The 17558-nt window shown below is 35.8% G+C and overlaps 1 protein-coding gene across 1 annotated transcript in view; it reads right to left on the minus strand.

Moving 5' to 3' along the window:
• Window positions 1-17558, minus strand: part of mwh (multiple wing hairs) — a 69217-nt gene that overhangs the window by 39142 nt on the left and 12517 nt on the right. The window contains exon 2 of the mRNA XM_090407375.1: window positions 1086-1167. Coding sequence (XP_090263501.1) covers window positions 1086-1151 — 66 coding nt within the window. The 5' untranslated portion in view covers window positions 1152-1167. The remainder of the gene's footprint in view (window positions 1-1085; window positions 1168-17558) is intronic.

A 17558-nucleotide genomic window follows, 5' to 3' on the forward strand; every position in this document is an offset into this window, starting at 1 on the left:
ACAATAATCATTTGGGCCGACCTACCATCTTGTATAACTCAGAAAGCAGAAAGATCTCGCTGATAGAAAGTCAGTGAGATCACGTGACATTGCTAGAGTACTTGGATTAGGAGTCACTAAGACCACACACACACACACACACACACACACACACACACACACACACACACACACACACACACACACACACACACACACACACACACACACACACACACACACACACACACACACACACACACACACACACACAGAGCATAGCTGAGTCACGTTAATCTCACTTACGTTCTAAAACCAACAAAAAAGCATACACAACTTTCCTAAATCTATTTGTAAACACCCTCTCTATATTACACACGCCAAGACGTTATTCATTTTTTTTTAAAACTTCAAACGCTGCATCATACCAGGATGTAAATGTTTATCATTTCTCACCCCAAATGACCTGTGTGTATACCCTCTGGGCAATCGTTGTTCTACGACCAAAAAGCGCCCCGACGAGCGTCGTTCAAACAAAACGGCAGGTGTAGTGCTGCATCCACCGATTGATGTGTAAGACCTTAACTGACTAACTCGCTTGACACTCGTCAGACAGCGTGAGGAGAATCTACTCATCGACAACTAGTGTGGAGAGCCCTTCGACGATGTGTTTTGCACCTCGATATCTTCGTTCTTATCGTGCGTACGATCGTATTTGTAATTATATTTTTCTCCTACAGGGGTCGCTTTGCCCTGGGCGGGGCAAGCAGGTGGTTAAGGGAGTTCACATGTAAAGCATTACAAGGTCGTGTAGAATCGAGACAGTACACAAATATCCTGTTTCGTTCTTATCACACTTTTGTCCCCAGCAGATGGCTCTAGTGTCGGGTCAAGGAAGCGGCAGTTTAAATACTAAGAAATCCCCGGGTGGGTATCTCCATTCTCCTTTGCTTTGTACTTATCTACTAACAATCTATTGCTAGGCCGAGGATTTTCACAACGAGATTTATGGTTAGCTTACCTACGATAAATAACTTTTTCTTTTTACACTTTCTTGCACTGTATTTATCCAACATTTCATAAAAATATAATAAATAATAAAATACCTTTTTGCTACAATCTCTTCCAGAACATGGAATGTTTTTCTGCCGTTTCTCATCTTCGGCTAACATGACGTTATATGATCACCTAAAAGGAAATGTAATTCATTTCAAAGATTTGAAATTTATATTTTTCAACATATTACACATAATATGTATAATATTTTTAACTTCAAAACCATGTAAAATCAAGAGTTGATTAACACAGAAATTTATAACACACCTTTCCCCCACTACGCATGTGCGTATTTTTTTTTACGCATGCTTAATACTTTCATGCTGAAAAGGCCTTTAAAAAAAACACAAATGTTATATAATAAAGCGATATTCAACTTTAATAAATAATACTAACTGGTGAATAGATGAATGCCTTAATTTAGAGATCGTAATTCTTTGTTTTTTTTTTACATGGGGGGGGGGTAGATAAAATATAAGCAGATGTATGGAAAGAGAATACATAAACTGGTAGCATGGTGCATCCGAAATGAAACAAGATTTATCTAAGGTAGCTTCCTACTTTTCAGAATGATTAGATTAAAATTAGATAAGAATAAGACAGAGTTAAATAAAGCTAAGATAATTAGGTATCCTACCGAATATATGACACATGAATCATTATCTGTGGGGGAAAGAATGTTATATTCAAACCTGTATCTGACAAATTATTTACTGCTAGTGGTGCCAACAAACTCTCTGGCAAATTAGAACCGTGTGTGGTCAAAGCCACGTTTTTCTGGTAGTCGTATCGTTGGCCATAAAGAATACATCACGCGGTAGCCCTCTACTGTGCCCGGGTAAAACTGGTGGTGGTCGCATGGAATAACAAAATCGTGCATTTTGACTAACAAGCCCACAAAAGCTGATGTCAAACAGACATTTACAAGATCGTGCATTTCACTAAAAAAAAAAACCGGTTCTTTTTATATGAAGCTTAACTAATAAAAAAATAACTTCTTTGAAATTAAACAAGCAGTAAATGGATTAAAAATTGCATTTACTTTTGTTATCGTTATGGGCTAAAAGTGCTAAAATGGCGTTATTGTCAAGCAAATTACAAATATTTTAGGTTATGCAGCATTTATCATTCGATAAGAGCGGGAACATTTGGGTATATAATAAGCATATGTTGATTAATTATATCTAGAATATATATATATATATATATATATGAAACAGTATATCTATGAGGCAGAGGATGAAGCGAGTCTGTGAAAGGAGGAGGGAAGGATCATCTATCAGCCGAATCGCTTTCCTCGGAACAGCATCGAGAAGTTTTAGGGAGGTTTTGAGTCCATCACCCCAGACATGTGAATAGTATTCTAAGGATGGACGGGTTTGGGATTTGTGTATAGTTGGATAGGTGAAAAGTAGCGTTTTGAGTGGAAAAGAATTTCCTAATTATTTAGAGGCTGAGGAAGCTATTGATGTGATGCATCAAGTTATCCTCACCCCACTGAATGATGGTATGGAGATCAGTTTAAGGCAGATGCATATGATCTTGAAGACTGGGATGTCTGAACCCTGCATGTTTTGTCGAATGAGCAGGACGAATGGAATATACTCCATTTGTCGTTGGCAAAGAGTAGGATTAGTGGTGTTGATAGTAAATTATTTATATATAAGAGAAAGAGAGTAGATGATAAAACAGGATCCCGAGGCATTCCTTCTTTTTGGGTAGCAAGCCTTTTCCCTGGTAGTTCACTGCTTGTCATAGTGGATAGTTCCTTCTGTTCAAGCTTCTTCAGCAATGCAAGAATCGATGCTACATACGATTAAATGCTCTGGAAATGTTAAGAGCGGCGGCACATGTTTCTTCAAACTTTTCCATAGCACGAGTCCAGCGAAGGATGTAGGCTAAGAAGTCAATTATGTATCTTGATTGGCAGAATCAATGCAGGTGGTCGTTGATTACTGGTGGGCCTCGAGGTGATGGAGAGGTTCACTGTTGATGATTTTTTTTCATTATTTTAGAGAGGATTGAGGAGATTGATAGAGAGCATTAGGACGATAAAACTTGTTTCTCCTTTTTTTGGATAAGTTGAATAAGAAACAGGTGTTAGTTAGCTCTGCAGCACAACATTCGAGAGTATAACTGGAGAGATACAATCGGGACCAAAAGCCTCTTTAGTGTCTAAGTTGTTTAGTATTCTTCTGATGTGTCTTTGCAAAAAACCCACTGGAGGCATATACCGCTCAGTTTCTGGCTTGGAAGCAGAAGTTGGAAAACAGCGAAGTTATCCTTTTTCTTTGCTGCAACAGTGGTGTCATCTGGTTGAGGGAGAGAGAGAGAGAGAGAGAGAGAGGGTGGATGTGCAAGCAAGCAGAAACTGCGTCAAGTAACCTTTACATAGGTTGAGTGTGCAGCTGGCGTTCTTGATGCAGACCACCTTGCGGTAAGCTGCGTTTTTTTTGTTTATTTTTTCAATGAACCACTTTGGTACACCTTTTGTTGAACCAAGGCTTGGAAGCACAACATTTGAGTGGGGAATGGATTGGAATGGGGAATGGATGCCTTCATGCCGGCAAGAAAAAATTATGATTCACGAAGAGCAGGCATTTGAATCAGTACAGCAGAAGCAGTAGGCTGACAGCAGTAGTTTGTCAGGATGTTTTGCATTACAGAGGAGTTTAAAAAAGGGAACCTGTTGATGTATCACATAAGGAAAAGACCAGAAAAATGTCTATTCAAACCAAAACTATAAAGGGTTTCGAATAAATATATACTTTTATATAATATTCTTTAATATTTTAAAATTCAAAATAAAGTAATATTAAGGAGTCAAATAAAAAAAAAAAGAAGAAAACAAAACAAAACAAAGAAACGCGTGTTATATATTTTTGGATTTGTTAACTACTCTCTTTGTCTCCTAAATAAATTATCATAAACTGTAAAATGACAAACTTAAGAACGGTAAGTTATTTCAAAGCAGACCCCATTCGACAAGTTTTGATTAGTAGGTCTGTGTTATCACGGAAGCATCTCTTCCTCTTTCAGTCCATCGTTCCCTTTTCTTTTGACGTATTTATCACCATTGCATTCACAAAATTTTCTCGGAATTTTCTATACTAATCAAATTTATATAGGTCACTGGTGGCACATTGCTTTTCAATGTTCGAATGACTGTAGCGTATGGTAATATTTATGTAATAGCTCACAGATCATGTTAATGATCTGTGAGCTATTACATAAATATTTCATTTTATTTACATAACTTTTGAATGCTGCCTCAGCTTCAATAGCCTAGGTACTAAGATATGAAACTTCACAATTTCTTACATTTCGAATACTCGCTCCTTTTTTTTATTTTTTCAAATTTGTGGGAGGAGGGAGAGGTCCGACATGATTTGGAATTTGGAGCTATTTTATATTTAAAAGCAGAAAAACTGGAATTGTTGATCTAAAGTTTAGAACTTATTGTTTTAATTTCCATATTTATCGTAGTTCAATACATCGTTTTGAGTTAATGTATCCATGCCATGTCCTGTTTATTTAAAAGACCTACAACATAACATATATAAATAAGTAGCTGTAAGAGGAATCTTTCTAATCTAAGGATCAGTTAATTATTATAGCCTAAAGCTAGTTCGATTTTTATGGCAATTTTACTTGAAGGTCTTTAGACGTGCATCCATGAATTACCTGCCAACGAAAGACGGCATTCGTTTTGTACAGAGAGGGAAAAACCACCTGAGCTAGGTTTCCGAACCATTCGACTGTGAAATGAATAGCCGTAGGGTCACAGCGACGTAGGTAAACCGCTGCCCTCCCCTTTGGGTAATGAGATGATGACTTCCGATACGTTTCATCTTCAGTACTATTTCGTGTACAGTTGATGACACTCTCCTACCTTTCTTGCATTACTGGGTCGATGGAAGGTCACGAATACTGGACATCTGACAGTCATTTATTTGTGCAAGTATGTGCGTGCGTGCATGGGCACGCAAAGAAAAAAGTAGAAAAAGAAGAAGCAAAACGGAAAGGATATTGAGGATGATCACCTATCTATCTTGTAATGGCTACGTTTCATGCTTCGTTTATGTACGTCAGATTAATTAAGTATTCAGAATGCTGTGATTAGCTAAGCCTAAATAGACTCAAATGAATTCATTAACGAGAAGTTTTTCTCCTTATTGGTTAGAAAAATGGTTACAGTTATCTAATGAATAGGAAAATACAGTTTTAATAAGGAGTATATAAAATAAGGAGTATAAGAAAGGAAGTCGTAGATTATGCATTATTTTTGTATTATTCTAATTAAACAAATATCGCAGTCAAAAGGATACCATGATATTTTCCCCTCAGTGCAAAGATGGGTTCTAATTGTCAAAGAGGAAGCGCAGAATCTTTTTAGAAGGGCTTTCACCTAAATGTGAATTAATCGGTCTCATAAGGAGATGGAAGGGTTTTTTATTCCGCAAATTAGGTAACTCGACCGGAGAACACGCGCGGTTAACAGATATAATGTGTGTCATCATGCCCTCTTGTTTTTAGTTGTACAGGCTGTAATTACAACAAAGCCTCTCCTATCAAAAAAAAAAAAAAAAAACCATCATATGGAGCTGTAACATAGAAACAGTAAGTAGTAGTGCTATTACTTAGCCCCCGTCCTCAGAGTGAATTTCCACTATGGAACATGTTTTACTCGCAAAAAAACTTCTCTATCCGCATGTATATTCAATACGACAGCTTATTTCCAGTTGAAACTGCATTAGGAATTTTTTCATGGATCCACCCGCGGAACTACGTACTCCTGAGAGCAATTGCTTCTTATCATAATTTGCTAGATGATAATAAAATAAGGAATTTTAGTTTATGACTTCACCTAGTGTTTAGGGCGTGATTTTAAATGATAGTTTATAAAGGGTCTCCAAGAATTTAAAAAAAAAATGCATATGCTCAATAAAAATATAAGTCCTACCAGTTGGTAAAAAGTAGATAACACTTGCGTTTTGCTATCGACAGGCAGTGAGTTGGGATCCTGCTGAGGCATGGAGGTTTGTAGCTATCCATAAGTAAGTAGTGGTTTTTTATTATAGAGTGACACCATTCATTATCATAATAAATGTACTGTGAATATAAATTTGGATGGCCTAAGTTTGCCACTGAAATGGTCGGATTGAAAACTAACTTCAAACGACTCTAAATGTTTGAAAATTCATTAAATTACAACTAGTTAACTAGCTAGAGAGGAGCCTCCGTAGCTCAATTTGTTTAGACGAGCCGTTTGGTTGGAAAGACCCGTTCGAATCCCGTTTATCATGTGAGGAATTTTTATCAGGTCTTTTCAATCAGATGGTGAGTTAGCCGGTTGTTCATACGGAGGTGGAGAGTTTTTTTTTTTTTCTCACGGAAACTCGGGATTTTCATCCCTTAAAACAAACAAACCGGCCGGAAGAACACACGCAATATACAGACAGAGGACACTTGGGGAATAAGGACAAATCAACCCATTTCGTCAGATTTGGTTCAATACCTGACGGTAAGGTGTGGGTCTACTGGTCTATTACGTTAATAAACTATGTTACGTGTTTATGTAAATCCAAGAAATATCGAACCGTCATGCATGTACTGAAGACATATAATTTTGTTTCCTAATTATGCCACTACAAAGAGTCCAACCGAAAGTAAAATTAAACCAACCCAACATATGTTATCAGAGATCTTAAGTACCAAATTTCACGATATCTTATTACGCCAATGCCAAACTGCTATCAGTTAAAAATGGTTTGCACTCTTTTAAAACTAGCTAACACCTGATGTATGGTTGAGGATTTAAGGTAAAAAAAGCTATTTTTTTACCTGTAAAGTCAAAAGTAAGCCTCAATGCCCCCCCCCCGCACCCATTTTTAGTTTCTGAGCATCTATGAGAGTATTCATAATATGGCATTTAACTGAATAACAGACATGAGGCAGATTTGTCTCAAAAATTGCTAAAATTGCTACTAGGAGCTGTTTTAAAATGCAGGCATTACCATAATCGTCTGTGACCTGGATTCATTTTTCACAGATAGTCAAGATTTATGTTATCTTCGGGGAAACACAACCGAAACAAATGACCCCAATAAATTAATAGGGTGGCTGCTTATTCCTCATAATAGCGCATACTACGTCAAGACAGAAGAACGGGATATATATATATATATATTGTTGTAATTAGGAGTGACTCGGGATGTATACATTTATAAAATTAAAATTTAACTGACTAGAACCCGAGAAAGTATAACAAAAAACTTTAAAAACTTCAAAACTTCCTAAACCATTTAAATAATCAACATCAGAACATTAAATTCACACCAGAACTAGAGATTAACGGCGTTCTCCCCTTCTTGGATCTAAAGATCAGTAGATTACCTGACTGTCTTAAATTTTCATTTCGAAAAACCACCCACACTGATAGATATTTGCATGGCTCTTCTCATCACTTCCCTCCTCAGAAACTGGGCATCATCTCCACCCTTGCCCATCGAGCAAGTTGTCTCACTTCCACAGAAGAAGACCTTCAAACAGAACTTAACTTCCTGAAAAACACCTTCTTAAATAATGGATATTCATCTCGTAACATCACTAATCGTTTGAGACCACGCCAACAACCTCGCAAAGTCTAACCTCGACAAGAAGATGAATCCAACCCTATCACTCATATACAGTTACCATTTATCAGCTCTCTTACCCCAAAACTATCTAGGATTATGAAGAAATTCAACACAAAGACCGACTATACTACTCTGCCAAAACTTCGTTCTTTTCTGAGTCGACCAAAACCAAAACACAACCAACTGCATTTTCCTTGTGTTTATAAAGCTTTGTGCGACTGTGGTCGACCTTATTTTGGCCAGACAGATAAATCTATTTCACTTCGTCTTGAGGCACATAGACGTGACATCTCCTACAGTACAACACGAGCGAGCGCCCTTTCCTTGTTCTCTTCTCCGCAAACTCTAACCTCGAAGAACGGCCACACCAAGTTGATTGGGACCGCACAACCAATTTATATATATGCAAGGATGAATTTGAAAGACGAATTATAGAATGAAAAGAAATAGTTCTGGACCCTTCACACTTGAACAACAATCTAAGCTACAATTTGCCTGATTCCCATAGCGCAGTAATCCAATACTGGCGCTCTAAAATTAGCTGTCACAAATATTCAACTCATGCCAACAGTAGCACGCGGTCACCTATTCAAATATGACTGTTACTATTCTGCTTCTTTTTATTAAGCTGGAAAGTCCATGTTTTTTACCTTGTTATTTTTATAAGTCTTATGTTATTTCTTACTCATATGAAGAAGCCGGAACACCGATGAAACTAGTCGTGATTTATTAAAGTTTTTTGTTATACTTTCTCGGGTGCTAGTCAGTTAAATTATATATATATATATATATATATATATATAATGGTATGATATGATATAAAATGGTATAATATATATATATATTCGCACAGCTAGCAACTTAAATGTTGTCATGAATAATAAGTCTATGAAAATTCTTAGAGGTTTGTAAGCAGTATTCAGTTGCATGTCATGGGTTGACAATGCTGAACTGCGTGATTTTATATTTTGTTTTAACAAAAATCAGTCGGTAAAGGTGCAGACTAACTTTTCGAAAAAAGTACACCGATCTTCACTTTATTTATGATTTTTATCAAGGCAAGCAACGAATTCAAGAATATTGAATGTCTATGGACAAGAAATTGTTCATATAGATGACTATATGAACAATTTCTTGTCCATATAGTCATCTACCGTCCATTGATATTTACTCCAAATGGAGCAAAAATTTTCATAATAAACATTCATGATTAACGAAAATCATACTGAAAGAGTTGAAACGAATTTCCCGGTAAAACATGATGTGAACTTGTGAAGAATTAGTTAATAGGAACATACACAGGGCTCGAAAATAAGCTCGCCCACTCGCCCGTGGAGTAGATTTTGCCAGATGGCGAGTAGCTGACTGAACAAATTAGAACTTTTTTTTATTTTAATAAAGAAAAATTTTCAAAACAAAATCTTTGTTTTGAAAAGGGGTTGAATGAGTAGAATGTTCTTTTATGAATGTGTTGCTTTATTTCCACCCTAATGGAGCTCCGCTGTGATGTTTCGACAAGTTTTGATAAAAGGAAAACCGTCACTCCTAACTGTATTATTCGAGATCTGCTTATCTTTGGTCAGTCAGATCTCCTGAATTTATTAATCTAGAATAGTTAAATCACATTCAGACTAATGCGTCCCGGTAGCATGAAAGCATGTGACAAGATTGACCAACAAACGACAGAGAAAAAAAGTAAACATTAACGATATGCGGAAATGTGAATACAAGTAGAAAGCAGACCTGAGCAACTATTATAAAACTATTAGAAAAAAACGATAAGTGGTGGCAGAGTTTTTCTGTCGGAAATTTTGGTTTTAACTCTCGCAAAACAGACAAATCGGTCAGAGAATACGCGTAATTAAGAGATATTAAAATGACCTTTCAGCCGTTGTTGAACGCAACTCTGACATTTATGCTCCAGATAGAAGCAACAGCGTTTCCATGACAACAAGTTCCGATTTTAGCATTAGTTTTTCCAATTTCTTAAATTTTAGAGGTCTGCCGAAAGATTTTGCTATAGCTTTGTGTATTGCCAGGTGACCCAAAGAGCTTAAGTGTCCAACAAATGTCTCTATTTTCGATCGAGGGTGGTGCTGAATGTGGATGCAATAATGAGCTTTGCAACATTGAAAGATAAACTATATTCACATACATGCCAATATTCATTTTCATTATTTTGCAGTGATTTTATTTTTGACTGAGTTTGTCAATCTGGTTAAACGATGATGGTAGTTATAATGACATCAACACCGTTTCTTCAGCTTTTCTGTTCTGATAGGACCGAATAGATTTCGACAGAAATCAGTCTTGATTCACGAGCGTCTTACTACTTTTGCAAATATATTCTGAACTGTTAAATACGCACTGTCTTCACCTAAACGCTGCACCCATCATATTTGAAAAGCTAAGCTCTCTGACGGATCAAACCAAACTTCTGATGCCTCCTACAGGTCTCATACGCAGGCTCAAATCATCAGCAGTAATAATTAACGGTATTTTTTTTTTTTTTTTGCTTGTTCACTAAGAATATAAAAGTCTCAAATTTATTTTAATGTTTTATTAGTAAACGAAATATGGTGATAGCATGATAACGTAGGGCCACGGTCATCATTATTTATATGATTTCTTTTTTTCTGCCACTTACTCGTGCACCTACCTAGCTTAACTCATGCAAGCAAAGATGTATGATGATTTAGATGCCGATTTATGTTTTTGTATTCATATATAAACAGAAGTAGCTAATGATTAGATGATAATTCGCTGCTGACCAGTAGATGATACTTCTTAGGTTTATGACAGTACCTCTTATGATTTTGCATTATAGAGAGAATAAGTTATATTTGATTTGAATTCACTGGTCAGGATGTGGACACCGTCGTCCACTATTTGAAGATCCTTGTCCTAAACCATATTTCGGCATATATTTGAACATTTTGTCCACTTTTGGGGTTTTCAGTGTAAGATGAGACGATTTTCACTTTAACGCGTTAGGCTCAGTAGCGTTTCACAAACTTGGTTTTATATGTGCCTAATTAATGGGTCTGATAGGATTGCAGAAGATTTCTGGTTGTTTGCCTGTTTTGCGGATCAAGAGCCATTCCAGTACTGTATAAAGCAAGTTAACCCATCCTTCTTGAAAAGGTTCTTATAAATATCCCTCGTGTCCTAGATGGATTCAAACACGTCTCAAATCAAAGGCTATAGGTAACAGTAACTGACCTACCAAAGCTCCGAAAAAAAATTATATACTAAACAATTTCATTGAATCCAAATCCTTCAAATCCAAATAAATTTCTTTTCTCTTTTATTATGCTGTTCTATATTTTGTTTTAAAATTACATTTATTTGATTCTTTAACTATATTCATTTTTATTTAGGTTTATTTTATTTATACTGACACACAGAGATATGTGTGTGTGTGTCAGTATAAATAGATGCATAAGGTGTCTGCAGATTATTCAATGTGAATGACTTCTACGTTACATTTGCTATTAGTATAGTAAAAGACCTCGTTAATTTGACATGTGAAGTAGGCAGGAGACAGTCAGACTACCTGTGGAATAACTAGTTTTCACAAACATACAAATAAGACGACAGTTGGGGAAGGTGTCTGCATGACCTAATTGAAAAGGCATGGGATTCAGAACAAGTATTAATTTCTTGTTTTCCTCCCACTCATTACAAGATCATTAGGGTCATCTATGTACGCAAATTTAACCTGCCGGTAGTCTAAAGAACTGTCACTCAGACGTTGCATCACTATTTTTTTTTATTCCTGTAAATTTATGAGTTTGCAAATAAGATATGACAACTACAATATTTTAACAAACAAGTATGGAAATAATCAAAAAAAGATCATAATATAGAGCCTTTCGCAGTTGTGTTCTTATATCGTGATATTATGCATTCATAATAATAATAATAATTGTTAACCAATGATAAAGTTTATTATCATCATCATATATGTAGAGTATTTACAAATATTTAATTTTTGTATAATATAATTTTTACAAATATATATAATAAGGTTGGTCGATTGGTAAAGTCTCTGCTACTAATGGCTCACGCAAAAAGTTAAGCAAGTTTGAGCGCGGTGAGTAGTTGGAAGGATATCAACCGTTCGATGCTGTTGGCATACTCTCCCTCGATTAGTCTTTAGACTCCCTGGAGGTGTCACATAATATTAATAATAATAATAATAAATATTATTATTACATTTTATGTTCGCTCCAAATATTCAATACAAAATGCAGTGGTTCTAGTTATACTACAGTTAGCATCAAAGTAATGCTTTAGCATAGCTGCTATGTTGCATAGATATTTAGCTGTTAATATGTCATATGCTGTCATTGCAGTGCAGATAAAGTTGACATCCCTTTGCTCCCAAAAGATCAGCTTTATCATTTAATACTGCAGAGAGAGAGAGAGAGAGAGAGACCTATTTTACTTTATAGTCTTCACAGAAGTAGTCGATTTGTTTAAGTTTGTGTATACAGGGAAAAAAAACTGGATGATTATTATTGTTGTTAAAGCACAATTATTGTAATTGGGTACTTTTCCCGTGTCATTTCCATGCTAGGGACACTTCGGTTGTTTTCCAAATTACGCATGACATACTATACAACAGGGTTTCCCAAATTATGTTCCGCGGAAAGTGAATAAGTGTTCCGTCAAAAATTATCAAAATTAATATGAGCCTGGAATGGTTTTAAATGCTGCGACAAGTTCAAACATACTTGAAAATAAGGCGCTCCTCATTTTGCGTGTGGATTGTGCTATTAAGGCCAGCGCCCGCTGGCCTTAATAGCACAGCGATAGCGTGCGCTTAGCTTTACATTTAATACGAGGCCGATGATGCTCGACGCTAACCAAGGTGTTCCGTTAAAATTTCAGGATTTGTGAAGTGTTCCGTCGTAGGAAAAATTTGGGAAACGCTGCTATACAGTATGAGTCTTCGTAGTTCAGTCGATTTCGACGCAGTCGGAAAAACCTAAGTTGAAATATCGACTAGGATATGAAGAACCATTATGAAGGCTTTTCAATTGAAGGTGAGTTAGCTTACAATGTGATGGTGGCGTTTTCCTCCATAAACTCGGGATTTTCTAAATAGGTAGATTTTCTAAATAGCTTTGATTTCCTCCAAAATTCAGCTCATCGTATTTATAGCAAAAAAAAAAAAAAAAACTAGAGGTAGCACGCTTCGAATCATATGACCTTTCTTATTATCCGACTTTTATGTTCCAGATGGCAGAGTAATTTTTTTTTTTTTTTTTTGGATAACTATCCCTTGTATAGTGCGACTGCTAATTGATTGTGACCAGAGGCATATGAAGGTGAACTTACAGATTTTATTTACATACGTCCCTTTCAGCAATAAAAAAATGTGACTATTAGACTATATATTTTGTATTTTTTGTTCTTTGTTTGACAGGTGTTTCATATTTGCTTTTCCAACTGCAAGATTCACAGAGACTACAACAATCATTCGGAATGTTGTATATAGCGCTAGTTGTGTCATAAAATGCTAACTTAATTTGCAAAAAAGAAAATACATGGAATGGAAGAACAGATCCTAATAAAATGGAGAGTCAAGTAGACAGTCGCATTTTTTTCCCTAAAGGATTCCCACTACTTTTTTGGAGGGTAGTATATGCAGATAGATATCGGGACTTTGGAATTGAATGGTGTGCTGGTTCTTAAAACTTGAACTGGAAAAGGTCATTGGCAATATGTTGGCAGCAGACATACCACCCGTAAAGAATATGGCGCTTTCAAAGTTAGATTTTTTTTCTTTTTCTTACTTGCTGAAGTGCACAAAGCACCCTTCCCTTATATCTGACATAGCACGTAAGTAAAATACAGGGTGAGAGGACCACTCCTTATAAGCCAGGTCCCAATTTCATCCCACAACAAGTTTATTGACCTTCAGGAACAAAACCCATTCGTTTATGCAGTTCACACACAAACACACACGAAGGGTTTCTTATCTGCATTTTTTTCTTTCATCAAGTTTTTTTTTTTCTTCTTCTTCTTTTTTTCTTCTAAATGCTGCTGGCAGAAATGTTAGGGAATGTAAATATATGCAGTTCGAACAATGACAGGCCATGGCATAACACCTGTTTCATAAATGCACTACCTAACTGTTTCAGCAATAGTTACGGCATTTGTTGAATTAAATTTTCATAAAGAAAGTGAAAAAAAAATTAATTTAGTTGTGCTTTCTTGTAACTATCTACATTGTCAAACAAGTATTTATATATCCTCCATATTTCTCTGGTTTAGATCTTCGATACTTTTAAAAATTCTATTTTGAGTGCGAGAAATTTTTACTAATTCCAATAATCAGAAATTATACAAACTTACGAGTAGTCAAACATATAAGGATCATTATATAGCAGTACGTCGTAAGATAAACAAGACTCGAATCATTGATCAAATTTATTGCCGTGTCTATCCTGGCACATGGAGAGACGTGATCGGGCCATTGACTGGTCCTATTATTTGATGAAAGTTGCATCACCAGGTATCGTAACGATGGCTGTGAGTGGGTTTAGCGCGCAGAGAATTTGACTGCCTTGTGTCCTGTTAAGGATAATGTGGGGAGTGTTTTGCGCAACTGGCTTCCTTGGGATGATGCTTGATCATACTTGTTCTCAGACAGTTGCCAAATATGTTCGCAGATTCAAACATTGGAAAGTGCATTAGACTGTAAAGAATTTTAGCAATAACATTCTATTTTACTACACAAAATAATTCACTTGAGCATTTCTATGATGCCTTGAAGAATAATGGCTTATGAGTGGACGGGGAATTCGGCCGATGTTCTAAAAGAGATCGCGACTATCTGTTGTAGTACCTTCTTTATTCCTCTTTTGTTCTTGTTTACGTTTTTTATAAAATAAATGATATTTAATAAACTGAATATTTAGTAGCTTTAGTAATCAATTAACTTAATTATTATAATTATCAATTTCTATAAATATATATAAATTAAGGAAATCAATGACATGATTTAATAAAATATTCCTGAAATAATAAAATATATAACTTAATAAACCGAATCCATTTCTTACTAGTTAAATTGGTTTGAGGGCAGAAATTTTCTAAAAACAAGATCCTCCTGACATAAATTCCCCATTTGGGGATCTGGGATATGTTTATAGATTTCTGGCATTTGAAGCATCTTGACAATGCATAGAATAATTAAAAACAGCATTAAGTCTTGCGGTGAACAAACTGTAGGTTGTAAAGGGGTAGTCGAACTTGTTATTAGCATTAATAAGGCTAAAGGCTACAGTTACTTTTCTCATAGTGTAGACACGCTTTCTTTAGATTCCAAAAATTTGGCATTATAAATTAATTACTTTTTTTATTAATTACATTATAATTACAAATACAAATACAGTCACGGCTTATGTATTTTCCTAATGCTTCTTGACAATCTTTCTTGACTCAATGACACTTGGAAACCAGTTTGAAGGTTTACCTTCACGAAAAAAGAAAACTTATTCCAGTCGGCGAAGTTTTTTGTGAACTTTTGCTTGTGTGTGGTATAATATTGAGTTTTTTTTTTTTTGTAATCAGTTCCTTCAGGTTTAGAGCTTCGGGCTTTCCCGCTTAATTGTTGTCCTTTAATATCATCCATATTAATTATATTTATTTATCAAAAAAACAATAATCATCAGAACACTTGACATGCTAAGACCTCTTACACGTTCTTAGCACGGCACGTGATGATGTAATAGCATCAACACTGAACTGCTACACGCAGAGTGCCAGACAACTTGTAGAGATCTCCTCGAGCTACACGAGATAGTGTATAAGCGCCATTGTTGTAATCGCATTACCATTGGACTGTGGCACGCAAAATTCTCTGAACTACTCGAGCCAGATATACATTGTCATTAATGGTATTGACGCTATTGTAACTACTTCAACAGATACTCATTAATTATCCAAATAATGTGTTATGTTGTTCCAGGTCTTGTTGCTACAAAAAAAAAAAAAAAGTTTTAACCAGAGATTAACTTAGGTGCACTTTTTTTTTTCATTTATTTCATTCGACAATGGAAAGGATTAAGTTTTTAACAAGCCTTCGCCTTACGAAAGTTTTAGCGGCGATTGTTTTGTTACGTATAATCAAAGTTATTTGTGTCACCAAAATAATTTAGGGAAATTATAGGTTGACAACGATGTTAATCAATCAAATTGCTTTTTGAACGAGCCACTATTTATAATTAGATAATATTTGGACACAAGTAATACTGAAGACTATATGCTCTGGTCACGTAAGATATACGGAAGGAGATAAAGTGGAAGAAGAAGAAATAAAAGCAAGAGGAGAGAGAGAAAAGAGAGAGAGAGAGAGAGAGAGAGAGGTTCAAAAATTCAGCTCTATTACAGAAGCTCTAGATTGCCATATTCTGTAAGCCAAATCATTCATTTGAACTCGTTCTATGTGAGCAGATTTTATCTCCGTTACCTTTTCAAGGTCCAGATGCCATTGGCTCTCCCTCCCACAACCCAGCCTCTTAACCTCCACCAAGATAATGGCCGTAACCTGAAACACCTGCATTCGAGAGAGAGAGAGAGAGAGAGAGAGAGAGAGAGAGAGAGAGAGAGAGAGAGAGAGTTGTTGTCAAGAGTTCGTCCATCGGGTCGTTATCCACCCTCAGCCTCTCCCATCACAGCACTTTCCTGATGTCTGGGAGTGACTAATAACTTTCCCCACCACACCCCTTAGCCTGTAACGTCGACCTCGGCTTCAGGGAAGTCTGAAGGCGCGGGAGTGGTCTTATTATGTCCACCTTGTGACTTCAAAAAGGACGGATCCGGAAAAGTCGTCTGCTATTAGCTTATTGTGAACGCCCGGATAAAGATTAAACAGTCGCGTCTGTCAGTCTGCATGCATGAGTGTGTGTGTGTGTGTGTGTGTGTGTGTGTGTGTGTGTGTGAGAGAGAGAGAGAGAGAGATAGAAAAACAGATAGTAAATATATTCACATTTTTTAGAACTGAGCTGTTTTTTTTTTCCCTAATTTTTATTGTACTTCGTATTTTAAAATTGGTATTCTTACAAATAAATAAAAATAAAAATAAATAATTTTCATTGTAATTCGTATTTTAAAATTGGTTTTCCTAATTAAAATTGGGATTTTAAAATTGGTTTTCCTAATTAAAATTGGGATTTTAAAATTGGTTTTCTCTATGAGAGCTATGCATTTTCAAGAAAGAGGGTTTATACAAGAATGAAAACGCACAAAGTTTATTAAAGAATATACATATGACTCTGGTTTGGAGAACGACACTTATAACACTGAATTTGTTGCACAAAGAAAATTAAGTCAAAAATTCTGTGATCGAAATTAAAAAAAAAAATTGTTTAATTCTTTTAGATTCGCCGCCAAGTTATCAAATGAAGAAGGGGGAAATGAACTAAAAACTAAGATCTTCCAAACATTAAGAATTTATTCCTGCAGTATTTTAAAGCCGTTGGATTGTGGTTTGGAACTAAGGCAGAAGTAATCAAGGTTAGAAGGCAATGTATTACGTTTGTTACTTGCCAGTGTTCGCCTGGATGGTTTGTCTTTTTTTTTTTTTTTTTTTGGGTGTGTGTATGGGGGGGGGGAGATGACAATCCTGCTGTTTCTTTCAACGAGACTGACTAATCTTCAGTTGTTTTTTTTAAAAAAAGCCCTTATAAAGCTTATTTTTTTCCCCCAACTGTGGGGTGTTTCCCCCTTAGGGGAGTGAGAACTTCTTAAGAGAGGCCAAAAGCAAGTTTTAAATAATAATTTACTAAAAAAAGTAAATATCTAAAAATGCGTTAGATGAATTTAACTTGAAAAATCATATCAGTACAACAGGAGAAATTGATTGAAATG

The sequence above is a fragment of the Typopeltis vanoorti genome, chromosome 17, assembly GCF_054136105.1.
Source record: "Typopeltis vanoorti isolate ZY-2024b chromosome 17, IOZ_Tvanoo_1.0, whole genome shotgun sequence".
In the NCBI taxonomy this organism is placed as follows: Eukaryota; Metazoa; Arthropoda; class Arachnida; order Uropygi; family Thelyphonidae; genus Typopeltis; species Typopeltis vanoorti.